Here is a 27,777-nt window from a genome sequence, read left to right as displayed (position 1 = left end):
TTCTTTGTTTGCCTTTCTCTCTTTGTCCCAGCCCAACTGTGACTTTCTAGGAGCTAGTACCAGGTAGATGTTGGTTCTCTTATATTCTCAGACCCATCAGACTACCTCATAGCATCTTGTGTTTGTCTTCTACATGGGAGCTGTAGGATAAATAGACCTTGAAAAAAAAAAAAAAAAATAGACCTTGATTGAGGGAAATGGTGTCAAGGTGATAATTTGATACAGTGTTAAATATTTTCAATTTTGGAGAAAAGTGAGCTTGTTTCTAGGTTTCAGTTCTAAGCCTCAGAGCTAGAGAAAATGTTCTATGGCACTACATGGTTATGCTAGCAGGATGGCCAATTTTGCACTGTGAACCCAGGTCTTGAGACCGTCTGTCCAATTGGTACTTTTATTAGCAGTGAAGTTGTTAGTTTTGAGGGTAAATTTAAATTGGAATTTAAGAATTTGTGTTAGTTGACAGTAATTGAACTTTTCTTGATGTGCCCAGACACATGAGTAACTCCAGTTTTCCAACTCCTTGCAGGTTGCTTGTCCTGGGTTATCGTTCCTGGATAATGCTGACTGACCTAATACCTGTGGTTACACCACATTGTGTATTTTAAAGCACTAAGACTCAGTGTACCCAGCTAAATTTGCTTGTGTGGTAATTATGGCACGCTGTTGGGGCCTTTTTGAAGTTTTGTTTTCTACTAGAACCTTACATTTTTCCTTCTTCACATAATTTACCTATAACTTCTTTAGGAATTGACATATCATGTGCATTTCCTGAGTAAGTGTTGAATCTTGAGTGGCTGCTTCTCAACACATTTTCTTTGATGTGTGAAAGTGTGTCTTATGCTTTAGAGTATGTTCGGTGCTTACTGTTATCTCTAGAACAATGATTTTTTTCATCTTTGACTTGTCTGGGCATTTTCCCCAAAGTATGTGGTCGGTCCTTCCATAAATGCCATGAAGGACCCCTGGCTCAGAAATTCTACTGGAGAAGGCAGAAGCTCTCCCTTTGTAGAATTTTCACCTCCCCACCTGACCTCTGCTCACTGGTACCATTTAAACTCCTTTCTTTTTCTAAATCTGGACGTTAGCTCTTCAGCGGGAGTTTTTTCCTGTTGCTAGATTGTGTGTATGGTATATATGCGTGTAATCAAAAGAACTTTTGTAAAGCAGATGGTTTAAAAAGATTTACTTCTCTCATTTCCTCCATTTTTTTTATGGAAGAGGATGTTAGGGAAATAGAATTGAAACACACTAGACCTTTGCATAAAAGCTAAGTTTTAGGGCCCTGTGACATGATATAACTGAGGTAGTCCCATCTTGGAGTCATAAACCCTTCCCTTGACTTCTCTGACAAGGGACTGCGATTGGAGTGCAGTCCCTCTCCCATGAGTAGACCAAAGGATTTGCACTTTATAGGTGTCTGGCCTCACATCATTGACGCATCCAGGACAGACCCAGCGTGGAAGATATCAGGGGTGCCATAGGATCAATAGTTCTGATCTGCGTTCTCAGCCACAGTAGTCGCTCTCGGTCATCATCTATGGGTATTGTCAGAACCAGGATGGGTACCTTTTTTTCTCGAATATGTCTATACAATACACATACCAAAATGTTGAAACTGTTAAATGTGGGAAGATTTGTTCTTGGAGATAGCTGTTCAGTAACTAGTGGTTTGCTCATCAAGACTTTAAGTACTAAATATTATGTAGTCCTATTGCCTTAAAGTAGAAAGCAAAGAGAACCAAACCAAAAACTTAATGTCTTAATGAAGCATTTTCCTACTTTTACACAAAAGCACAGTAAGTCTAGTCAGTTTCTGTCCTATGTTAGTAGCTGTTCTGGCAAGGTTAAAGAATTTTCTTTGGGTTTCTTCTTTGCCTCTGACTTTGTTTTGCTTTGCAGGACTACAAAGCTGATGAAGACCCAGCATTATTCCAGTCAGTCAAGACCAAGAGAGGCCCTTTGGGACCCAACTGGAAGGTACTGGATGTTGACCTTTCTGACAGGCAGAGTCTTGGCAACAGACCACTTGACAGGTCCTGAGTCTGGAAGAGCTGGTGACGTTTAAGTGAAAAATAGAAATGGCACAAAAATAGTTTTATTTGCGATAAGGACTTACAGCCAGTTGCAGTTGGCCAGCAAGCCTGTGCTGCATTAACAAACAGAACGTAGCCAGACTGTCACTTTCAGCATAATGTTATTCTGATAACTCTTAAAAGAGACAAGTGATTTAGTCTTTGGGGATTGTAATGTTCTCTTTTGAGACTTGAAGCAGTACAAAAATCCATGTAAAATGAAGGTTTATAGTTTAAATTTAGTCTTAGTAAAAACTGAACAAGTTCCCTTCACCTGAGCTCATGTTCCTGGCCTCTTAATAGTTATATTCTGGAAATCAGGACACCAGAGAACAATTTTGATGGCAAGTAGTCGTTTTCTAATAAAGAACACATCCTTACTTTATTCATGGAAGTAAGAAAAGCAGTATCAAGATAATCATATAAATTGCTATAGAAATATAGTGCATTTTAAAGATAACCACTAAACTAAATGACACACCCCTAAGTAAGGCTTGATGTGGTGATAGCAAGTTATTAGTTAATTTGACAGGAGCAGGGGAACAGTAAAACCTAAACATACCCAAAGCAGAGTCCTACCAATATGTTTTTACTGGTTAACCAATCTGTTCATGCTTCAACCTGTCACTGATCATCGATAAAAGATATCTGGGTGCTAGTTGTTGCTTACAGATAGAGGATTGATTACTGTAACAGCTCTACAGATAACCCATTGAGTGGTTCTCTGTGGGTGACATAACTGTTTTTGCAGACTTGTACATCAGCTAAAATGAAGAATGGGTCTGACTTTATTCTTTAGGAAATGATTCATAGTTATCTTAATTTTGCATTTGTTCTCTGGGTAGAGTTTAGTTCAAGATTCTCCCAATTGAATAGCTATGACCAGAGACTTTTAATTTTAATTGCCTTGAAGTGATATGTCACTTAAAAAATACTGAACAAATTCAGTATGTGTGATCTAAATTTAGTTCAGTGGATTTAAAGAATTTCCCCAACCTTTTTCCGATTTTTAGCTTCTCCCTGTCTGAGGAGAAGTCTTTCCCTTTTGGGATTTAACCTGACCTTCCAAAAGAAAAAAGTGCCATGTTGGCCACCTCTAAGGCAGCTCTGTCTTCTAGAAGGCCATCTTGCTCCAACAAGTCCTAATTCTAACTAGTGATGCTTTTACAGGGAATAGAGAGAGAAGCCCTAAGTTGAGACTCAGAGGTGTATTAAACATCAAATTTTCTTTGTCAACTTTTCAAGTGTACACTTGAAAGGATGATGCTCATTGTGTGGTAGGCTATTAGGCTTGGGCTCCAGTCTCTCCTGTTGGACCTCCTACCCAGTTTCAAAACAGGCAGCACAAGTAGTTTGACACTGTGATTTTTGCCTAATTTCCAACCTTTTAGAACTTAGAATATGATTTTTATTCCTTTTTTATTTATAATTTTTATCCTTTTAACTAACATTGCCTTATCTTCTATCATCCATTAGTGGTTAAAATTCTAGAATAGGTTTAGTTTTTAGAAATAATGTGAATTCTACATTTTTTCAGGTTGCATTATTGCAGTCTTCCCCCAGTGTGTGTGTGTGTGTGTGTGTGTGTGTGTGTGTGTGTGTGTGTATGTCTGTGAGAGAGAGAGAGGGAGAGAGAAAGGAGGGGGCAGTTGCTTATTTCTCTGTGAGGATGCTGACTGATAGTAATCCCTTTCTACTCATTTATCTCTTGGTTATTTAGCCAAATGATGGTGGATGTAGCTACTCTTATAAATGGAGTTATTGCTTAACTGAATTTCATTGAATTACTGGGATCTGAATGATCCCAGAATTTCATTGAATTTCTGGAATCTGAATGATCCCAGAAATAACTAGTAGTCCCCTGTCTCCGCAGTTTCTCTCTCCACAGTTTCATTTATCTGTGGTCAGCTGCATTCTGGAATTAGTTGACCTTCTGATGTCAGAAAGTCAGTAGTAGCTTGACACTGCATCACAGTGCCTGTATTGTTCATCTCACTTCATTTCACCAAGTAGGCATTTTATCATCTCACATCATCACAAGAAGGATGAGCTCAGTAAAATAAGATACTTGGAGAGAGAGAAAGACCACATTTGTGTAACTTTTATTACACTATTTTGTTGTAATTGTTCTGTTTTGTTATTAGTTGTGTCTCATTGTGCCTAATTTATAAATGGAACATGGTCATAGGTGTGTATATATATATATATGCAGTAAAAAAAAAAAAAAATATATATATATATATATATATATATATATATATATATATATATATATATATATATATGGTCCAGCACTGCCTTTGGTTTCAGGCCTGCACTGGGGGGGCTTGGAATGTATTCCCCATGGATAAGGGGGACCTGGTGTAATTATAACATCTGCTTAGTCCTCTGAAGGAAAATAAAGAGTAGAAAGGATGACAGTAGCTGGTAATACAACATAGAGAAAACTACGGACTGACTTAATCTTCTGAGCATCTCCTATAATTGTCTTCATTGGCCCCATTTGTCAGTAACTATAGTCCTCATGGCACTGAGGGTAGTACTGGATGATAGTTGCAGTTTTCGGTACTTCTAAAATATGAGAGAAGGCAAGGAGTACATGGTAATTAGGGTAAAAAGGAAAAAGAAATCCTGTTCTGGACCCGCTTACCCCAAAGTATATGTCAGAACATTCCTTTGTCAGAGCTGTTTGGTAGCTCCATAGCTGCTCCAGAGGCCTTCTATGTGCCATCCCACCCTGACCTTTCAGTTTTCTTTTCCATTGCCCCTCAGGAGAAACTCACCTTAAAAGAATACATTCAGGGATCCCTGGGTGGCGCAGTGGTTTGGCGCCTGCCTTTGGCCCAGGGCGCGATCCTGGAGATCCAGGATCGAATCCCACGTCAGGCTCCCGGTGCATGGAGCCTGCTTCTCCCTCTGCCTGTGTCTCTGCCTCTCTCTCTCTCTGTGTGTGACTATCATAAATAAATAAAAAGAAAAAAAATATTAAAAAAAAAAGAATACATTCAAAAGTATATTCAGTACTAAGTGCAAGCTCTATAATCTGTTTGATACTTTGTCTTACTTATCCCACACTGGTGTGTTCCTTCTGAACTATTGCAGTATTTACTGCTTGTCTGCGCCAGACTGGAGAGTGGAAAAGAAACTTCTCCTTGGTGCCAGGCACTATGCAAGGTTGTGTTTAATCTTCATGACCTTCCTGTGGGGTAAGTACAACTGCTTCATTATATAGATGAGAAACTTGGTCAGAAACACAGATAATAGTTGTAGGAGAAACAGTAGGACGTCTCCCATTTCCGTAGCACTTGATTCAGTGGTGGGCACAGAGATGAGTAATGTGCAGAGACATAGCAATTTCTGACTCAAGCCCGTGACTCTCAATTACCACTCTGCATCTTTTATGCCCTGTTGCATGAAGGCACTTGTGTGGCTCTCTGTATTCATGGTATTTGTCAGAATTTAATTGCTTTTAATACCAGTTGTACGTTTTCAATGGTCAGTTGTACATTTTCAATCTGTGGGTGAAATCCATTCCCTTATCCCATGTGTTACAAGTTGTGACTTCAGTAACTTAATCCTAGCTCTGGGCCTGGGCTTCCACATCTCTAAAATGGGAGGAACATTGTAACTGCCTCAGAAGGTTGTTGCCAGGACTGAATGTTAATGAGTGTCACATTCCCAGTGCAGAGAAAGCTTTGGTCTTTGGGAATGGAAAGCTGCATCATCTCTTGGCGTTGATTAGATCAATGCATAAGCTACTCTATTTATGACACAGTTATTCCTTTTCTCTGTCTAGTATCCAGGGATTCACTTTTTCTAGTATCTGGGAGTTTTCAAACCCATCTTGACTCACCTGTCCTTACCCCTTGTGGTTATGTGTGTTTAATGAGTGCTTCTCTTGGGTCAGCCATAATGCAGAGGCCACATAAAATGGCTAGAGAGCCTTTCCTAGTAGGGGATCATGGGAGTGCCAGGGAGTAGATTGTCATATTTTCCAAAAGGATTAGAGCATAGGCTTCTTCTTTTTTTTTTTTTGGCCTATGCTTTGTATCATACCTTTTATCTTTTAAGAACTGTAGTTTGTAGACCCAGAGATGGGGACCTTAGTTATATATTCATTTTTCCCTGTAAAAGATCATTCTTAAAATCTGAGCACATGAATTCTATTTTGTTATGTAGTGTTCAATGTTTAAATGATTCTCTTATACTAATACCTGATAAAGATTTTTGCTTCAAAGTAGATTTGTGCATTACTTAGGAATTTAAATGTTTCTTTATAGTACTGCATGCACATGCCTGTGTATGTGTGCATGTTTTGGTTTCTTTTGGTTTTGAGGGCTTTGTGTGTAGTGTGACATTGGTGTGACTGCCCATTCTAATGGCTTATCACAAGATAATTAAAATTAAATTAAAGGAATTAAAGTAGATTCCTTTAACTTTCCAGTTTACCTCCTCTGAACTGAAGAATTGGCATTTTAACAAATTGAAACACCATCTTTGAAGATTATGGTGTCACTTATATCCTATAGCAAAGCCTCATTTCTTTCTTCATTTAATCCAGACTCCTCATGAAGACTTAAGCTTCTGTGTCTACATATATAAGATAGTTAACATGCCTGTAAAGGTCTTTGTAGAATGCTTTGCCAAAGTGTCTGGCCCTTAGAGTGCTTGCTATGTCTCAGGAAACTTCTCCGGTGTCTGAACGTTGGGGTACGGTGTATCAGGTCAAATGCAGATGTTGATCTAGAAATTAGAATTTCTAGATAAGTTTTATGTCCTCTTTATATGTATATCATATATGCTCTTTCTAACCATAAAAGCATGTTCTAATGTTCTAATTCCAGTCTGGAGCAAAAGCTCTGGCAGTAGGAGCTTTTGCAACATTATGTCATGCTGTTTACCTGCTCACTCCTACTTTGGATTCATTTTAGAATTACCAGAGAGGCTATTCTGGATCCTTCAAGCTAGTGGAGGACAGCCATCTTTGTGGATTATAGGAATGCTTATTTGTTCCCTGCCCAGGAAGAGAAAGGCTCCGTTCTGCCTCACATCTGTGGAAAGAAAGTGGGAGCCTTGCTTGTCAGTGGCCTGAAGTAAAGATACCTCAAGGTCCTGTTGGCCAGAGATGGGGAAAAATAGAAGTGGGGCTGAGGGAGAAGTTACATCTCAATTGTGGAAATCTCTTTGAGATAGAGGCTGGCAAGAAAGCAGCCCAGAGAGTCTTCAAGAGGCTGGTGAGCACTGATAGCTCCCCAAGGAGACAGACTGAAGGTGCTCACCTGTCTTCATCTAGACATGGCTGTGAGTACCAGGAAAGCTGTGAAGACATTTAAAACATGTTCCCTCCTTATAATCTCACTTTCAAAAACCTATAGTGGGTGACATAAAGAGACTTAATAATTAGTTTCTGGTTAGACCATGTTGTGGATAATGTATAATAAAACAGACCCTAAAACATGGCTTTTTTGTGTGTGTGTTTGTTGAGCATCTGGTTTGGAAACTAGGTTTTTAATGTATCGTAAAAAATAGGGCAGCCCGGGTAGCTCAGCGGTTTAGCGCCGCCTTCAGCCCAGGGTATGATCCTGGAATCCCGGGATCAGATCCCATGTCAGGCTCCCCGCATGGAGCCTGCTTCTCCCTCTGCCTGTGTCTCTGCCCTCCCCCCGCATCCCCATCTCTCATGAATAAATAAATAAATAAAAATCTTAAAAAAAAAAAAAAGTAACAGTACGTATGAATTATCCAACACCTACAGAGGACACCAAAAAAGCTGTTCCATGTCTTCAAAAAGCCAAGTGCCCCAGGAGTGATACATGATTAGTTCTCACCTTATCTTGGATACTGAATGCCTGTGTTCTCAGGCAGCAGAGGATTCAGGCGTGGACAGATGGAGTGTCTTACTTGAGTTCGAGAGGTGATTTGACAGGATGGGCCCCTTGCAGAGTTCTTACTGACGCTGTCAGAGACGATGTTTTCTTCATGAGTATTATCTGAAGGGTGAGCCTGTGGTTTCACTTGTACATAGTGTCATTCCTGGAGTAATTGGACACAAGCATGAAGCACATAGGTCATAGTTCTGATTAGTAAAATGGGTGTGAGCTACAAAAATATGAAGTTTGGAGACATGGAAAATGTGACTGATTATCCTGCCACAGGACATAAGCTTTCCTGTCTTATTTTTATTTTGCCTATTTTCATGAAATTAGTTTAATCTGTGATTGGTTTAATCTTTTGAACTTTGATTTCACATTTACTTACTCCATTTAACATTTCCTATTTGCCCAGTCAGATAGGAATCTTCCACCTCTGAATCCTACTGAAGTCCTTATTTGGTGACCTTTCTCGTGGTACTTTGTGTGTCTCACATCAGAGTAGTGGGTTATGTGTTCACCCTGTCTTCCTCCCCCCACCTCCTTTGTCCCCTGTTACTGGGTTTTCAGCCATAGGCTCTGTGTCTGACCTACTTAATATGGGGCACTGGCGAGCACAAAGGTTTGTTCCTAGGAGAGGCTTAGTTAAGTATTTGCTGGATTCAAGTTAACTGCTTTAAACAAACAAACAAACAAACAAACAAAAAAGCATCCAAATGTTGAACATGCCATGTACCACTATAGATCTGTCCAAATGGCTACCAAAATCTAAACAAAATTGAGGGAATGGTAGTATGGCTGAGTGGGGAATTCGGGTTTTGCTTGAAATTTCTGTACACATACTTCACATATATTCTGTAATCTTCTGTTGATATTTACTGATGCATGCACTGGCAACAGCCCCAGCAGTGCATTTATTTTTAACTTTCTTAGTGAAATCTGGATTGGAAACTTACATTATGAAATCAACAGCTGAAATTGAGCATTCAGATTGCCTAAAATTGACAAATGAAAATATGGAGGCAGTGTGAGCCTACTAGAAACTGCTGTGTCCTTCCAAAGTATTAACTCTGATTAACTGTAGCGCATACCAATTCCATCTCCATCCCAATGCATTTTAAGTAGGAAAGTGTGTGGACTTAACATGTAGCGTGGAACTACAAGAGGACCACATTTTCAGAAAATGCGTTTCCAAAATGCCTTTGGGTTCATTTTGTTTTGTTTTTTTCTAATTGTCTTTTACATTTGTTTATATTTATTTGTCACAGATACAAGAAACTAGTTCTTGTGGATAACGTGGCCTGATTGCTCACCATTACAGTCAAACACGCTGTGTTTTGTTTAGTTCTGTTGCGTGGCTCCAGTATACATTACTCTCCCTCAGGCCTAATCCACATACCTCAGAGTAACCTAATATGCGTTGTTAAATTAAAAACACAATTTGAGTATGGGGGTTTCATTTATGGTTAGAAACATGAAATGTAAGGAATTCAGTGAATACACAGAACTAAATACAATTTTGGAAACGTTTTTGCAACTAGCTTGTGCTTGCTCTTTTACAGATGAAATTTAAATTATGTAGAGATGAGTCATAATTTGGGGTTCTTCGGTTAGCTTAGGGTTTTCATTTTATAAAACTCTTAATTGTTCTTGTCTTTTGGTGACCATCCAGCTTTTACCTTTTATTTTCAGTTTTTCTTTTAAATTTTCATGCTTTAATCTCTGTGCAACTCCTATTTATCAGCCAAATTGTGTTTACTTCTAGATATAGAAAAGAGTGAATCCTGTTTTGCTTTAGGTTAGGGAATGTTAAGTTTGGGTTATGGTGGAATTATGTATGAATGATCCGAATTTGGATTTTGGCTTTATTTACCTGGGTTTTTTTTTTTTTTAACCTGATGAAAAGGAAAGAGCAGGAAAAGATTTGTATTGTTTAAGGCTAGAGAAGAAGCTTTGCTCTGCCCCATTGAGCCTCCTGAGAGCTGGGCAGACAAGTTGGAACTCCTTTGGGTTCTTTGGATCCTAGAACATTCCTCAGAATGTGGAGTCCCAAATACTTGCCCCATTGAGATTGTTCACATTTTTAAAGTTACACATTTTTTCACAAGAATCTAATAACTGAAGAGTATATCATATTTTATGCTTGGCACATGTAGCTCACTTTCACTTCAGAAGTTTAAGATTAGGAAAATGTAGTATGGAGTAGACTAAAGTTATGTATTTAAGATCTTAATTTAGCTTTTAGCTTGATTTTGTTTAGCTTTTATTAAACATCAAAATGAAAAGAAGCAGGAGAACATTTAGATTCTTTACAGTCAAAGAAGAATGAAGATGTGAAGTAGTACCCAGATAATTTAAGGCAAAGTAATTTTTTGTCCTAAAATACTCAGCTTAGGGCAAAAACTCCTGTCATGTATTTCTGAAATATATGGACTTTTCTGATTATAAAATGATATATGTTTGTTAGGTTTTGAAAATAAAGAATTGGGACAGCCTGGGTGGTGGCTCAGTGGTTTAGTGCCACTTTCAGCCCGGGACCTGATCCTGGGGACTCAGGATCGAGTCCCATGTCAGGCTCCCTACATGGAGCCTGCTTCTCCCTCTGCCTGTGTCTTTGCCTGTCTGTCTGTCTCTCTGTCTCTCATGAATAAATAAATAAACTTAAAAAAAAAAAAAAAAGAATTGTACACAGAGGAAGTAAAAACCAATTACAGTGTCACCACTTAATTTTTGCTATTAGGGATATTTCCTGATTTTTATGTAGTTTTGTTACTAAGTGTTTATACCATGCACAGATAGATACCTGTTTCTTTTCATATTATGCTTTTTTTTTTTTTTTACATGATTAGGTATTCTTTGAAAACATGGGTTTTAATGGCTGTATGCATAGTAGCCCATTGTTTGGAAGGCTTACAAAGTACTTCACCATTAAGTCCACATTTTTGCAATTATGAATATAGTGTTTCCTTACCTGATGAACTGGGATACATTTCTGAAAGTGGGATTACCAGGTTAAAGGATATGTGGTATACAAAGAAAATGAACAGCTTTAAGACTTTAATGACTTGGGGTTAGATTCCACCCCAAGAAGGTGGTGCCAAAAGTATTGTTTCACCTTTTACTTAATCACATCTAGGCATTCTATTTAAAAGTTTATTTAGGGGATCCCTGGGTGGCTCAGCGGTTTGGCGCCTGCCTTTGGCCCAGAACGCGATCCTGGAGTCCCAGGATCGAGTCCCGCGTTGGGCTCCCGGCATGGAGCCTGCTTTTCCCTCCTCCTGTGTCCTGCCTCTCTCTCTCTCTCTCTCTCTCTCTGTCTATCATAAATAAATAAATCTTAAAAAAAAAAAGTTTATTTAAATGATTTCCACACCCAACATGGGGCTCAAACTCTACATCCTAAATAAAGACCAAGAGTCACACGCTCTTCCGACCAAGCCAGCCCCAAAGTGTGGAGAATTTTTAAGCCATATTTTATTTTAACCACTAGTCTTAAGGCCATACATAGCTCAAATTAAAAGGCGAATTGCATGAGTCATTTTATAAACTGAATTAAATCTTTTTTTTAAGATTTTATTTATTTATTCTTGAGAGACCAGAGGCAGAGACATAGGCAGAGGAGAAGCAGAACTGAGTGAAATCTTAAATATCACATATATATTAATATTTGAAGAAAAAATACATAGCTTCTGTGGTCTCAGCTTTCTCCAGTGGTTATTTGAGATTATGTTTCTGTAAGTCACCTCTGTGCCTCATGCTGTGAGGTGTCAATACTGTAGAGAACTGGGCCAAGAAATAAAGGCAGCAGGCTCTTCATTTGCTTGTTTTTTAATTGGTACATATTCCTTGAATTTTTTTTTCTTAATAATTACTTGTAAGTTGTATGGAAAACAAAAAGCCAATGAGACTAGAGTATACATTTGGGATCTTGGGAAGATGGTTCAGAGAACAGGTTCATTTTGACCCATCACTTAAACTAAATTTTATAGAGCAGTGTTAGTTTATAAATTACCAGTATTACCTTAATTGATTTGAACAGACTGTCAGAGTCACTAGAAAGAATGTGAGAAACAAACTTAGGTAATTTTTGAAGTCATGTATGTATGCTCTACTCTTGGAGTCCAAGTGTGGTATGGGCATATTTATATTAAATTTATCTTACTCTTTAATTAGAACCATGCTTCATCCTGCTGTTTTTATAAAATGGTAGAATTCTGGGGAGTAGGTATTCTGGAAATGCCCAGGGTTTTTGTTTAGCACAAGGTGTCCAGTGATTTGGAGTTTCAGAACAAAGCTATCAGCAGCCCATAATTAATAGGACCATAGAATGTTCCATCTGGAAGGTATCCTAGGGCTAATCAGTGGTGTATCAGAGGTTCTCCGCCAGGGAAGGAAATTTAGTCTAAGTGCATGGGCAGGAGGATGTTGCACTAAGCCCATTATAGAATAAAGTGCAAAATTAAAGGAAATACTAAGACAAGCCATCACATGTCAAGGACATGTACTTATACCACCTGTAGCCCTGGGCCATCCCTGACCTTGGATGAACTAAGTTCACTCATCCTTGCTTTTAGTATCACTTCAGTGGAGGATAAAAAGTTGAGCCCAGCTTTTCCTTTTACTGACAGAGAAGTAAGACCCGGAGAGGTTAAGGATCCTACCCACCTTACATAAGAAGTTATTTTGCATAGTGGGAACTGCAGCCCATGTGCCCTTACTCCTAGTCCAACACTACTATTTAGCAGGTGTATCTTACAATTTTAAGAACTGTATTTTTCACATACACAAATTGTGTTTCATATGAAAGTTTTCAGTGACACTCACTGGATTAGAGAGTACCTCAACACTGGCTCATGGCTTATTGAAAAAAATCTGAAAGACGAGTCTTATGAAAATTTCAGTGAGACTGGGCACTCAGAAGCTAGTTGTGTCCTGTGGAAGGCTGACTGGCTACTTCCACACATAGGAGCCCAGCTGAAGTGCGTGGGGCTGCAGGTCAGGGAGAGGGAGGAGGAATTGCAAATGTTTCAGGCCAAGGCCATAGCAACAGAAGGGTATCCCTTCTGGTAGAGATCATTAGCACCAAGGATAGTAGTTTAATTGTTATTTATACACATGTAATTACTCTCTTCTCTCTACTAGCCACTTTTGTGTTCTCTTACAACACCTAGCACAGATAGGGTTGTAAATAGCACCCCCTTTTTTTTGTTAAGGTTTTATTTATTTATTCATGAGAGACACAGAAAGAGAGGCAGAGACATAGAGGGAGAAGCAGGCTCTTTGCAGGGAGCCCGATGTGGGACTCGATCCCCAGGATGCCAGGATCACACCCTGAGCCGAAGGCAGATGCTCAACTGCTGAGCTACCCAAGCATCCCTAAATGGCGCCCTGTTAATACTGAGTTAAACTTGTTCGTATGAGATTGTGTATTTGTGGCTGTGTACGTACACATCCATGCTGAATTTTAATGTTAGTACTCTGTTTTATGGGAGGGAAAATAGAGCTCAGCTAACCAAGTTCTTGGGTTGCCATAGAACTCAACCTGTACAAGGACAGTTTGTGGTATATATAATGTTTTCATTTAAATGCTTATGGTGGTACCCCATTGATTAATCCACGTACTAGCTCATTAATAGGATGAAATGTTACGGCAGAAGAGAAATTCTGAGAAAAGTTGATCAATCATATAGGACTCTATAGAACTTGAAGTCATTAATAATACCAATAATTTTTTCATCTATCCTGTCTTTAGAATTCACTTGAAATTATTGAGGATTGGGGGGAAATGTGGTCTCATGCTATGATTGCACAAATGAATAATTTTGAGGTTTTAGAATACAACCTAGAAATTCATCATTTTTTGAATGTACATTGAATATTTGAATATGTGAATATGTGAATATGGCTGAATGGAATGAATATTTGCCACGAACAACTCACTGAAAGGAGAATGTGCGAATCAGTTGCAGCTGATAAGAAGGGATGGTGGCACACAGTGTGACTGATGCTGGCATTTCAGTGTCTTGAGTGTGCACTGAAACTGAGAACAGTGGTGAAGAAGGGGGAAGAACCCTTGTTAGAAATCTGCTTTATTTTTTTAAAGATAATCTTTTCTAAAAAATACCCCCATAGTGTTGCACATGACTTTGTACTCTTAATAGTTTTATTTAAAATTGTTCTGCAAATTCAAACTGGTAATTCCTGCTCTACGAAAGAATAAAGGAGAGGGGGAAGTAGTATGTATTAAGCACGAGGCTCACACTGTTTTGCTGAGTCCCCACAAGGGTCCTGAGAGGTAGCTTTCATCTTCTAAGTACCCCAGCCCTGGGGCTGAGAGTTTACAGAATGGCCCTTTCCCCAGATCCTGCCTGCAGTCTGCTTCCATGGTCCGTGATCCTTTGCTATGTACCTGCTTTGCATGCAACCATAAGCTCCAGAGGCAGGCCCATGTCTGCTTTTGCTCATGGCATGAGCCTATCCTGGGTCAGCCCAGGAGGGTTTCAGTCTCCTGCACATGCACCTTAGACGACCCATGTGAAGCTCCTAGTTCACCCCCTCCTTAACCCTTCCTCCAAAATAAATATGGTGTAGTACACTGAACTTCTCAAGGCAGAAACCTATATTAAGTTTCACAGAAATGGACAGTAATACCGTCAGTCGCAACCCCCTGCCCAGTTTTTACAAATGAAAATTTCAAAGTTAGCCAAAAAAACTGAAAGAATAGAACAAGCCATCTCCTCCTGGATTTACCAGTTGTTAGTGTTTCACTGTCCCCCTCTTCTCTTTTCTCCTTCCCTCTCCCCCTCTCTGTACACAAATGTGTGTTTAAAAGTTTTTTGGCTGAACCTAGGTTGACGTAATCTGAGGTGTTTCAAATTCTAATTGCTTTTTAATATTGTTTTCTGAAAGGACATTATAGACATATTTTACTTCTTTAGTCTCTTTTAATCCAGATAGCCCTCAACCTCTCTCCCTCCCCCCCCCCCCTTTTTTTTTGACCATAACATCTCTTAGTTTGATTCCGACTCTGCCATTTAGACTATGAGGTAGGATCATTTGTAGAAATTCAAGTCCGGATGCATGGGACTGCCTTCAAACACTCAGTCATTGGAGATGGTTTCTGCTGCTTGTTGCATCCCTTTTCAGATCTCCCTTGCAGGGAAAATACTTCAGTTAATAAACACTACCACTCCCCGTGCCAGTGTTAGAAGACACAGACAACTAGTACACTTTGCTCTTCAGTGTGCGTCAACACATCCATGGTGGGAGTGTACTAATGGTGTTAGGAGAACCCTGACGTATCCAAGCTTGTTGTTGATGCGATGGGGATAGCATTTGGTATTTAATATGAAATCTGAACAGTGTAATGTAAGGCCGAACAATGCACCTATTAAACTGTAGAGCCAGGAAGTAACTTAGTCTGTGGAAGGAGGGTTTGTAGCAGGGGAATACCACTGCTCTTGCTAAAATGATTTTGAATTTCCAGATACCCAAATTAAACGCATATGAGATTGTACTTTTCCTCATGTATGTCTGTGATGTCGTTACACGGCAGTCAGTTTTCATCAGAACATAAATATTTAAAGTCACGATTTCTCCTTTTCAATTTTCTTCATCTAGAAGGAGCTGGCCAACAACCCTGACTGTCCTCAGATGTGTGCCTATAAGCTGGTGACCATCAAATTCAAGTGGTGGGGACTGCAAAGCAAAGTAGAAAACTTCATTCAGAAGGTAAAGGCTGTTCAAAATGCAGTGACTTAAATTTAGGTAGCTTATTAATGGGAGATTTTGTTACCATTGCTTTTTCTCATTTATTAGGTAAAAGGTATTGTCCCTGTATAATTCCTCTCTGCCTTTCTTTTTTTCTCCCTAGAAACAGCAAAGACAGATGCCAGCAGGTTTTAAAGGGCTTTCTTTTGAGAAGAGTGTAGGAGTTTTTTGTTCAGAGTGCTTTCCCAATGGTTTGCCCAGCTGTTCCGTAGAGAGCCCTTTCCATATACAGCATGTCCCCCAGAGGACCTGGTATCCTGGCATTGGCTGGAGGGAGAGGCCAGGCCTTCCTTGCTGAAGGAAGCCCAGCTGGTCACCCACTCACCCCCTCCACGCATTCCTCTCTTGACATAAACTTTAACACTTTGTTTTCTTTAGAGGTCCTTACTGAGAATAGTTATATTCTGAACCTAGGGCGGCAGAACCTGAGGATCCAGATTCTGATTACTTCTTTTTTATGTCTTCTTTATTAAAGTGAAAGTAACATGGACAGTTTGATCTAGAAAGAGCTGTAGAAATGGATACGCATGTTGTAAACACATAGGAAATATGGAGGGTTTTTTCGGTGTCTCCTTCTCCTGTGATGTGACTGTTTTTTTCTGTCGTCATTATAAAGAAGCCCCTGGGACATCTCTGAACCCACAACTGCTCATGTCTGTTCCACCATAACTTTTCTACTTTTAAGCTGGAACTGCTCTGACATTTTTTTTAAAAGGGTCCTAATGTTCTGGAAACTGTGATTACTCTTGGGCCTGCTTGCAGCTGGCCCACGGTAGGCACTCTGTAAATATTGGCTTCCTTCCTTCCTCTTGGATCATAGTAATAGATTAACAATCTAGTTCGTCACACGTGTAATTGATGAAGTCCCTTCTGTTCTTGGAAAAAAATTTTAGATTTGAAGATTGTCCAAAAGTATTAAAGTACTTACTGTTTAGTGTCTTTTCTCTCTTTTGGGGAAAGTTTAGTAAAATTTAAATAATGCAGCAATTAAAACCACTCATTTATTTACATGGTTATGTATATGTGTGTGTGTATATAGTGACAGTAAGACGGGAGTATAAAAATTGATGGAGAGTATGTAATAATTCTTGATTTAAGTAAGCATCTTATTCCATAGAACTCCGGATTCTTTTGTTTCAGTACACATTATATTCAACCTCAGTATTCCTTTGAATTGCAGAGACATTAAGAATGACTGTGTATAGTTTTATAGTAGAAGAAATCGAGTTGACCTTTGGTCACTGAGATTTAGAAAAAAGTAAAAATAGACCAGATCTAGCAGGAGTTTATGTTGGAATAGAATGTGTGCACCACATTTTTTTCAGTTCCTAATAAATTGTGCTACCTTTACAAAGAAAAGATTGTTTCACATTTCACAGGGAGGTTTTTCTTTTTATTTTGTTTTACAGAATGATAATGGGATGGAACTAAGATTTCCACTAATTGACAAAGTGATCTTTTCAAACCAAGTATATGTAGATTGCATGGGTTATTGGAATGTAGAAAGTTAATATGTTATTAACCTTAGATTTTTGCTGTCTTACACTACTTTTCTTCTTTGTTTTAATAGCAAGAAAAAAGGATATTTACAAACTTTCATCGCCAACTTTTTTGTTGGATTGACAAGTGGATTGATCTGACAATGGAAGACATTAGGAGAATGGAGGATGAAACTCAGAAAGAACTAGAGACAGTAAGACTTCGCCATTTGTGGGAATTCTCTCATTTCTCCTTTCTAAAACTGTGTGCATGCTTACAGTAAGTGTAGACTTAGGAATAAGAAGAGGGTCTTTAAGAGCTTTTTTAAATAATTACCCTCCTCAAAATCAGGCTTCCTAGACACTAACATCCCTTCACATGTTCTCATTCTCTTTTCTTGAGCAGCTTCTATGAAAGTAGCCTAGAGCTTTACTGATGTAGAGTTGGTTACCTGTTAAATGCCCAATGGTTTCATATTCTTTGTCACGCATTAGTTCTCTGTGATGGTACCTGGTTCACAGTCCTTTTAGGCACTCACTTTATCAGACTAAATAGCCTTTTGGCTCATTTTGTTGTCACTGTTCAGTTACTGATGCTGGTACTGTAAGTCCTACTTCCCTCTTAGGTAGAGAAGCCTAGCCATATTATCACAGCTTCCCTCCCACAGCTAGCACTGAATCCTTAGCTCTTCTTTTTTTTTTTTTTTTTTTTTTTAAGATTTTATTTATTTAATCATGAGAGACACACAGGGAGAGAGGCAGAGGAACGTGGGACTCGATCCTGGGTCTCCAGGATCACACCCTAGGCTGAAGGCTGCGCTAAACCGCTGAGCCACCTAGGCTGCCCTCCTTAGCTCTTCTTAAGCTTTAGGCAGGAACTGAGGTAATGCCTGGGCCAGGGATCCGCATGCCCTGTTTCACAGTTAAAGCCTACCCCAGTTCCCGCCCTGCATCTTGTGAGCGCCCCCTTTCTGCTAGGGATGGATTCTTCCCACTTCCTCTTAGTGTCTGGTTCCTCTTAGTGTCTGGTTTTGCTTTTGCTCTGGGCTACACTGCTTTTCAGTTGAAAGTAAGGCCCTCCTGGGGGGAAGTGAACCCAAAGAATGTCCGGGATAGGCTAGTGGTTTCCATGCAGTCATCCAGAATCCCGCCAGCAGTCCCAGTTTTGGAAGTCGTGCAGGCGGGAGTATTTGACAAACGCCTGTGTGTGAGGCAGGACCTCCACTTAATCACAGGAGAATGGCAGCAAATCAGGTTCTTTGGCACAGAAGGAAACCTATTTGTCTGGCACACGGCATCATAAAGAATCTGTGTTTAAAATTGCTTACTTTTGGTGATTACGGCAGATCTGCTTCTAATTAGCTTTATACAAACCTTCTGAGAGAACTAGGACGTATTTTCTTTATAAGGCAATAAAATGTTTTAACCTTATCTTATACAGAAAGTAAACTTTCGGCAGTCTCCAACTTATGAATGGATTTTGTTCCAAAAGTTTTTAAGTTGATTTTTTGGAATTTGGGATATGTTTTACCATGGAGACAACATTATAAATTGGAGTTTGGTTTCTAGGCCAGACAATAGAAGCCTCTTTGACCTCTGTTTCTCATATTAATGGTATGATTCTGAGTTCTGGATCTTGGAAGTGTGGTGATAGAATGGCAAGCATGGAGGACTCTCCTTCACCCCTTTAGTTTTAGGCTGGCCCCTAATATTTAAACCAGCAAGAGTAAGTCGTGGGTACTTCCTCCTTTTTTTCCCCATGCCCCTTCTCCCACTTCTGTCTCTCCCTTTTCAGGAGTGCTTTGAGAATGCCCTTCTCAAAACACCGTACTCCTACCCAGTGCTAGTCCCTTCTCCCCTGCCTTGCTTTGTTCTGCTCCCTCTAGGTGGTCTAGGCTCCAGAGACCTGCCAGCTGTCTCCAGCCCCTCTGAACAGCTAGGCTCAGCTAAACATAGAAAAGAAGGCAGCATGATGATACTCATTCTCTGATACTAAACTCATGGCACAACTTTGGTATCTTCAAAAAAAGATTTACCAGTTCTGAGATAAAACAAAACATGCTTATTTTTCTTGATTTGAACTTGGAAGAAGGAGGTTTGCTTTTGCTTTTGCTTTTTATGCTAAGAGGACTGTCTATAGCATGAGGAAAAGAGGTCATAGTTGGAGGGTGACGGATGGAGCCCTCCCTAGTTTGAGCTCTGAACCCTGCCTATCTCTGGGCCCCTTGAACAGAACTTGGCTGTGACCTCTTCCCTCAGGAGAGTACCCTTCCTTCCCTCCCGGGTCCTCAGTCTCAGGGCACAGAGTATTCCCAGCATAAACACAGTGAGTGCCCTGACCAGGAGGTGGGGATGCTCTCTCCCATCTCTTGCCGCAGGCCTGCAGGTTCAGCTCCTTGCTTCTCCATGCACGTCCATAAGGTAGACAAGTAGTTACACAAGTAGTTACATAGAAGCCCCGTTTATTAGAAGATGTCATTGGTGTACCTGCGTGGCTCAGATTGACTTCTCACATGACATTGGTAGAAATCTTTTGTTGGTTCAGAGTTTGGGATACATGGGAGTTTGTTAAATATTTCAAAAACATTTCAAGGCAGTTACAGCATTCTCTGCTGATCATTGTAACGTAAAATTCATTTAAGTTATTTTGCTTTGGGTCATTGGGGAGTGCTTTATTCCACAACACATTGCTGCTGCTTTGAGCCCTAATAGTTGACTTGTGAGCATCTTCAGACTCTGGGCAGTAGCAGGCCAAAGCGCCTACCCAGAAAGCACCTGCCTCTTGACAAGGCTTACGACTTCTAAGTATTCACCACCACCCAGGGATTTCCCCTTTTCTTGAGGTCCTGTTGATAGAGTTTGATACATTGTAATTCTCTTCTTAGTTCGAAAATATTTTAAGATTTGGGTTTCTTTCAAAGGGGTTTTAGCCCTGGAGAAAAGGAGCAGCATCTTGAGAGCTTAGGCATGACAGAAATGCCCCCACCTGGAATCCTGAAGAGAAATAGGGGTTAGACTCAGATGCTAAGGAAGTACTGGGGGTAAACTCTCTGCCTATTTGTTCACAACTGGCACTTCTGGGGATCGGGGAGAAGTGTTGAGGTCTAGAAATGTGTTTATTACAATATCTGTTCCTTTTCTGACCATTCTTTTCTGATTTTCTCATTGAGTTTCTTTAAATCGTCTGTAGTCTACTGTTACTAATGCCTGTCCTTTCTGATGCATCTTTATGTCCTTTATTGTTTCTCATACGTTCCCATGCTCACTTGTTCTTCCTTTTGTCCTTTCTCTTTTAAATGAACTTCCCATAAAGAACTCCTCTCAGACACTCCAGCGTCAGAAGCAGCAAAGGTGGCCACACCTGAAAATATAAGTCAGACTGTCAGGGCATTTTCTCACGTTGTATTGGTGAACAACAGTTCATTTACCCCTTGGCTGTCTTTGATAATTTCATATCATCAGTCTGCAGGGTTTTGTTTCCTGGATTCAAGAATAGATACACATTTTTTGTGCTGTTGTAAGAAAAGCCTCTTGCAGGATTTTCCTTAGACCAGCATTGCTAGAGAAGCCTCAGAATGTCATTCTCAGTGTGGATGTGGTTATGAACAGGCAGCAGTCATTCACAATCTTTTCTGGATCTTTTTTCTGCCCTCGCTTACTAACCCAATTTAGAGTCTGTGATTTCAGCAGCTCATGATTTTATTTTACGTTTAGATGCGTAAGAAGGGTTCCGTCCGAGGCACGTCGGCTGCTGATGTCTAGATGAGTCCCCTGTAGGGTCAGAGACAATATCAAACTGTGTAAGTGAAGACCCGGGTAAAAAGAATGTTTAAAAACCAATACCTTTGGTTAACGGGTAGTTAACTTGCTGAGCAGAGACTGTTAAATGTGGTTTAATTTTTAGAATTTAAAGAGATACATATTTTAAAGATTGACATGGGACACTAAGCTCTTATTCTGTAAGAGTTTTATCTGTAGAACAGGTTGAATTTAGTAAACTCCAGTTAGTTGTTAGTGTTAGAACCAGAAACCAACTGCCAGTCATGCTCATTCATCACGCAGTGTCCTAGAAGCCAGCTGATTCTTCGTTGATGGCCAGTTAATTGACCTGTTTCTCAGTAGGACCATATATGGTTAGTAAAGAAATAAAAACATTTCAAACCAAACAGAGATCCTTCATCCCATATCAGAAGGGCCAACCTTAGTGATTCATTGTGGTTGAAATTTTTTCTGAACATCTCAATGCCTTCCTTCATGTTGAATCTTCAGTTACCTTTTACAGTTAGCCTTAATATGTCTAAATATACCTTGGTTTTTACTATAAAACATTTCTATGGCTTCATTTCCCTAACACAAATTTATATGCTCAGATAAGAGATTTTCCTCGAGGGGAAAAAGAGCCGCAGAATCTACCCCACATGCCAAAGCCAGCATGAGTAAGCACAGAGGGATGGTCCACTGCCACCAGTTGTTGCTATTGCACCACAGTGTGTATTGAGGAAAAGAACAAGACCGAACACTCCTCACTTGCTATGGTTCTTTACTGCCCCCTCAGTTGTGCTCCCTGCTCTTTATTCTCCAATTATGGAATGGGGGAGAAACGAGGTATTCAGGTGTGAACACAAGCAGTTGTACAAATAAGAATGAAGGAACTCTGCTAGGATTCCTCCAGAGCCCGCTCTTTAAATATAATGTTCATTAAAAAAAATTTTTTTTAAGTTGTTAACTTTAAGTTAATTCTGTGACTTATTTCCACTTCCAATTAATTTATTTTCCCTCTGATGAAACAAAATGTTATGCCATTAGTGAGACCAAAATCTTCAAGAGAATAAACTCTTAAAATGGAGTAGTTGGGGTACGTTATCTGGCAAAAGTTTTGCCACATTGAGGGGTTTTTTTCCTTTTCTGGAGAATGTATGTAGCACAACGACATTTTTTGTGTGTCTCTGTGTTTTAACACATTGCCCTGTCTCTCACTTTTCTTACAGTTACGTAATCAAGGTCAAGTGAGGGGAACAAGTGCAGCCAGTGATGAGTGAAGAAGAATCTGACCAGTGTCTTGCAGTGTTGACGTTTCCCAGACGTGTGCTTGTGATGATGTACTCACACGCACAGGTTCCCAACCACGTGTGTATATATGTTTGTGTGTGTATATATCTGTAGCTGTATATAAAACGCATGTAGAGCTACAGATCAGAATACACACACTTGTGTATATATGTACATACAAACATACTGAAAGGATTAGTACAATTTCTCCAAAGTACTGTACCTATCTTCAGCAAGAATGCAAAAGAAAATATTTTCAATATATATACCTGGAACAGATTTTAATAATTATCAGAGTAATACCATTATTGGACAAATTGACTGCAAATGTAATACTAGCTGGTATGTTTCATAAATGTCAAATTGTGGACCAATATATATATATAGCCTTTTATTACTTTTCTGTTCTTTTAAATCAGTCTCTTACAGATTTTTATTTTAGTCCCAAAAACAGACTCCCACAGAAAAATTTATTCAAAATCTTTTGGTATTCCAATGAATCTGAAATGTAAACTCTGAATGTATTTATAACGATTTATTTCTGGATGGTTATTATCTTAAATTCAAATTGGACACTGTCTATTAGGAAAGAATATAGTTACTGGCCAATTTTTACTTGTTTGCCCTGAGGGGGGAAAAATCCTTTAAAAAAAATTCTGATTTTTATTGGGTTTTTGTATTTTAAATTTCAAGTATTTTTCTACATCAAACCTAGCAAAAAAAAGGAGATGACAGTTTGTGATTTATAATAAACACTATAGAATTTTCAGGCTCCTGTTAGGCAAACAAAGAAATTGATGAAGAAATTCATAGCATCGTAGGCTGTAGGAAAACTTGGAAGTAGAGCACTTCCATGGAGTCTTGTTTCTGAAATGACTGTTTTCTGAAATTAGAGCTTGGAAACTATGCAAATGATCTAGATTCCTCACAGCTTACACGCTAGAATACAGATAGTGATGACTTTTTTTTCTTTCTTTCTTTTTTTCTTTTTCTTTTTTTTTTTTTTTTTGCTCTTTTCATATTAAAATACAGCCTGTGGGGGAGGCACTGCCTTTTTGAGATAGCAGGGAGGAATTAAAGCTGCAGCACCCAGCACTGGCTGGTCTGCTTGCCTAGGAGGCCACACTGAGGAGCCAGTGCTGTGCCACCCACTGGTAGGTGCTCTCTAGTAGGATGCCATTGGAACCTGTCATGAGTAAGTGTCATGAACATGCTGGTTAGCAGCCGCTGCCACCTCGTCTCTCTTCTTCCTTCTTTAAGAAAGGAACCATAGCTGAGTTATGATTTTTATCAGCTTTCTCTGTCCGAATCCAGTTTTTCTCCTGTCAGTCCTGGAAGCTTGGCCAGAGTGATCTTGTTGAAGCCTTCCCGTCACAAACTGTCTTGTTGAACCCCTCGTCCCTCCTGCAACACGCCGGCCCCTGTAGTCCTATCACATTTGTAATCTGATTTGCTGACAGCCTTGCCCGCCCTGCTCCCCGTTTTCCCACACACCCCGTGGCTCCACCGAGGTGGTGGCAGTGAGTCAGACAAGGGTGTGTAGGATCGCTGCCGCACCATGATGCCCTATTAGCCTTGGCTCCGAACCCCACACTGCATACGTCCTCCGTGTACTCAGGATCAAGACTGATGTTTACTCTCTGGGCGCTGTTGTAAGATAGGTGTTGTCAAAGCATAATCATTGTCTGCAAAATGTTTGGTGCAAGGAAGACTATTGCTAATTTTGTGAAATAAAGAGTCTCGCCCTCTCCTTTAATGGACTTAACTCTCACTGGCATCTGTAGCATCGTTGGGAGTGTGGGCGCCCATGGAAATCCATGCCCGGTGCACGGGTTCTAATGTTTTTCTAACAACTGTGGAGATTTGAGGGAATGCGTGGTGAATGTAAAATATCTAGTTTACTTGGCAGTCTCTTGTGTAAATTACAGTAAAACAAAGTAAATGAAATTGAAACAAAAAATAAATTTGATCACAAAATGCCACTTGTGTGCTTGAGTGGTTGTTTCCCCGATGCCACGTCTGGTTCAGCATACTGTGGACCACTTACTTCTCTGCCACTTTCTCAAGAATTCTGTTTGGCTCTGCTACTCTGGGAACAAGAAAGGAAAAACGTGGTTTTTGTAAATTTTTCACTCCAAACTCTTGTTCTTGAGATGTACCTATGCCACGTTAACCTGTTAGTTTGCTTTCTTAGATAATTTTCTGCCTTTAAAAGCTAAGCAGAAAACTAAAGACGGGTTATTTAGTAGTCTCAGAGGTTTTTTTAAAATTCTGTTTCAAGGGGAAGAATATGGACAACCCATAGTATTTCTAGAAGCACTCAGTAGGGATTTTGTCATCAGCCTCTGACTCGAGATGGTAGTTTTTCAGTTTAGGGCAGCGTTTCATTCACCTCTCATTGCCTTTTCCGCTCCCCTGTGTTCAGACACCTCACAGCACTTTTCTCATGGTCCTGTCTTACATTCTAGAGCTGCTCAGCATTGGGAGGTGGCCGGATACACGGTTGGATGCATGCAGAATGTTATATTTCTGGGCGCTCCTTTGTTTCCTGAGGTGATTTCCTCAGTGTTTTATCTCAGACTTAGTGTCTGCATTTGCGGGGCCAGCCTGTCATTCGGGATGTTGAGCAGCAAGGCTCCATTCTCTGGTCTCCCCGAAGGCACTGAGATGAATCAGAGCAGCACACAGTCCCGCATGGGAGACAGACACATGCACAGAAGAACTCCAGGTCAGTAGGACAGTAGGAGGGAGAGCTTAGACATCGTGCAGATGCGAAAGCAAACGTTTAGGCAGCTGGGCAGGGCAGTGGAGACCCGAGGAGGCTGGGGTGCTGCTCTTGGGCCGGCACTGTGCAGTGGGGCCAGGCGCACCTTCTGGCCTCTCCCGGAGCCCTGGAGTGCCCGGCTGCCGTGTTGAGGGTCAGTCGAGCCCTGAGCATAGAGACCCGAGCCTACCTTGCGCCCCTTTCAGTGCAATCTCTCCCTCCTGTTCCATTTATTTACCAGACTGCCTCCTAATGGATCTAAAATCACTGGGGACCCAACACTTGGCTTTTATAAAGCTCCCCCCTACCCCCCCATGTTTCCAGCTTGCTAAGCTGCGGTGCCACAGCCCCACCTCCTCACGTCTCCTCTCTGAGGAAGGAAGAGACACAGTCGTTCTGTCCCTGTCCCCTCAGCAGCTGCATCAACAAGGGGTCCGCATGGAATTCCCTGTTCTTGACCACTTGGAAGGAGAACATTCTGCCTTTCTCAGATCCCCGGTCCGACATCCTGAGAGCCGCTGAATGTTATGGGTGTTTTACAACTTTCAGGATTTTTCAAGTTGCTCTCACTGGCGGTTGTAGAGTTTGGGACTTGGAGTGGTTGAGAGAGAGGGAATGTGCTAGGAGACAGGTCGAAGATTATCCCGCTGGGCTTAGAGCATCCACTGCCCACAGGGAGTGCTTGCTTCCCAGGAACCCTGCCAGGGTCACTTGAGGTTATGTCTTCTGACTTGGAAATATTAAGCAACAGCAGGTCTTTTCAAAACCAGTTCTTCAACCAGATTGGATTGGGAAAAGCAGAAATGGCAGATACTCCAAAGCTGCCTCTCACGAGGCCATGTCATTCGAGGCCACGCCAGGCATTTGAAGCCATGCTTAGCAGTTGGAGGCACCTGATGCTTTGATCCCCATCCCTTTTTTCCTTCTGAAAGTGCCACATTGCCAGCTTTAAAGGGATCGAGAACTAACTCTGTTTGCTTCCCCAACTCCTTCAAGGTCGCTTGCACTCCCGCAGGAGCAGGGAAGGTGATTACTGTGGAGAACCACTGCTTCCTGACGTCCTCATACATTTCTCCTCCATCCAGTTAAATCACAAATTAAAATCCATCCCTGGATGACTCTCCCCAGGCACCCAAGGGGCTCTCATCTCTTGAGTGTTCCGTCCTGCTAGGGCTATTGGTTCGAAAAATAAAGTGCACATACACCAGAGGTTCTCAGCCCTGGGAGCACCTTACAGTCACATGGGGGAGCCTTTAAAAGTATCATCTGTCCACCAGTTGCCTTTCTATGGCTTGGGGTCAGTGGGCCCTGCTTTCAGAGGACAGGGAAAGAGCCCAGAGAATTGCCCACCGTATTCCTAGGAGAAGACCTTCCTTCACTGAGAAGACCACTTTGTCTCCAAGCAGTCAGACTCCTTGTTTTATAAAGCCAAGTGCCGCTTGCTCCATGTGGCCAGCCTTAACCTGGCCTGGCCATCTGCAGCAGTCCGCACCCCTCATTTGGCACCTGTGGACTTCACACTGCCTTAACAGATTAATCGATGCTGTCATCTTCTGTGTCCATGTTTTGCATCCCAGGTTATCTTGGGACCTCCTCGTGGGCAGGAGCCGCAGTTGTTTCCACCCCCCACCCCAGTCACCTCCCTGATGGGAACTCTGAAACTGCTCTCATTGCCTATGGTGCTGCCTGCCCGCCCTGTACAAGGCCCCGTTTGAGTCCTGGGGTCAGAGGGAAGGGGAGTAGAGCCCCCATATCAGTAAGATCTGATGTCTGCCCTTAGAGAATTAAAGCCTGACAACGAGATGCAACAGGATGTAGTAATTCTGGAAGCTGACGGTGAGAGGACAGAGGAGGGAGCTCCAGGTCCGCATTTCCTCCTCTCCAGACATCTAAACTGGAGCTTTTGTAGGCTCTTCCAACTCAAGGAGTCTCAAACCGGATTCACGTCTTTCCTCCTTCCCCCAGACGTCCTGACTTCCATCAGTTACCTGCATCGCTGGCTGCACTGGCAAAGTCAGGAAGCCTGGCGAGTCACCGAGTCTCAACAGTGCCTGCAAATGCCTGTGATATCATATCCCAGCCCCCTCTAATGGCCTGGTCCAAGCCATCCTGTCATCTAGGGCAGTGGCCCGCCAACTTCCATAAAAGGCTAGACAGTAAATATTTTAGGCTTTCTGGGCCATGTGGTGTGTCACAGCTATTCACCTCTGCCCTTGTAATGCAAAACCAGCCATAGATGGTATGTAAACAAAGTGTGTCTGTTCTGATAAAACTTTATTTACACACATAGGTGGTGGGCTGGATTTAGCTGCTGAGGCCATAATTTGCCAAACTCTGGAGAGAGTATAGAGCACGGATAGCCTCAATCAGGCTGTACCAGAGTGACTTTCTAGAATACCCCTGATCATGCTGCACCCCTGCTTGAACACACTTGCATGGCTTCCTGAGGCCCAGAAGGCTAGTGCAGCCAAGGCCAGTGACCAGCGAGAGCCTCCTGCTGTGAAGTAGAGCCAGCGATGCTTGTCTACCTCCTGGCCGTTGGATGGTCAGGCAGGGGTGGAAGGGACTGAGCTGGTGTCAGCTGTGCGTGGTGAGGATGCTGTCCATAGAAAGCGCTCAGCATAAGAAGACAGTTGCTGTTGTTTGCCATCAGATTCCCAACCAATACCAACCAAAAGTTGAAGGGTAGAGCTGTGATGTGCTAACAAAAGCTGTTGGTGTCTGAAATACAATGAAGATAATGCTGGTTAGCTAAACTTCTCAACTGGCATGTG

General features: G+C 41.1%; 1 protein-coding gene across 5 annotated transcripts in view; it reads left to right on the top strand.

Moving 5' to 3' along the window:
- The window catches only part of PITPNB (phosphatidylinositol transfer protein beta), a 64,771-nt gene extending 40,550 nt beyond the window's left edge, over positions 1 to 24,221 (top strand). For 2 of the 5 annotated variants that reach the window (XM_038575523.1, XM_038575521.1), the window contains 4 exons: positions 1,900 to 1,977; positions 15,563 to 15,673; positions 17,283 to 17,405; positions 22,179 to 24,221. In XM_038575523.1, coding sequence (XP_038431451.1) covers positions 1,900 to 1,977; positions 15,563 to 15,673; positions 17,283 to 17,405; positions 22,179 to 22,229 — 363 coding nt within the window. In that variant the 3' untranslated portion in view covers positions 22,230 to 24,221. Of the gene's footprint in view, positions 1 to 1,899; positions 1,978 to 5,174; positions 5,279 to 7,003; positions 7,262 to 15,562; positions 15,674 to 17,282; positions 17,406 to 20,904; positions 20,991 to 22,178 lie in introns of those variants that run through there. The other 3 variants (XM_038575522.1, XR_005379346.1, XM_038575524.1) reach the window with 3 other exon arrangements.
- Positions 24,222 to 27,777: the final 3,556 nt, after the last annotated feature.

This window comes from Canis lupus, chromosome 26 (genome assembly GCF_011100685.1).
Source record: "Canis lupus familiaris isolate Mischka breed German Shepherd chromosome 26, alternate assembly UU_Cfam_GSD_1.0, whole genome shotgun sequence".
Classification (NCBI taxonomy): Eukaryota; Metazoa; Chordata; class Mammalia; order Carnivora; family Canidae; genus Canis; species Canis lupus.
This window is presented reverse-complemented; position numbering and strand designations above follow the sequence as displayed.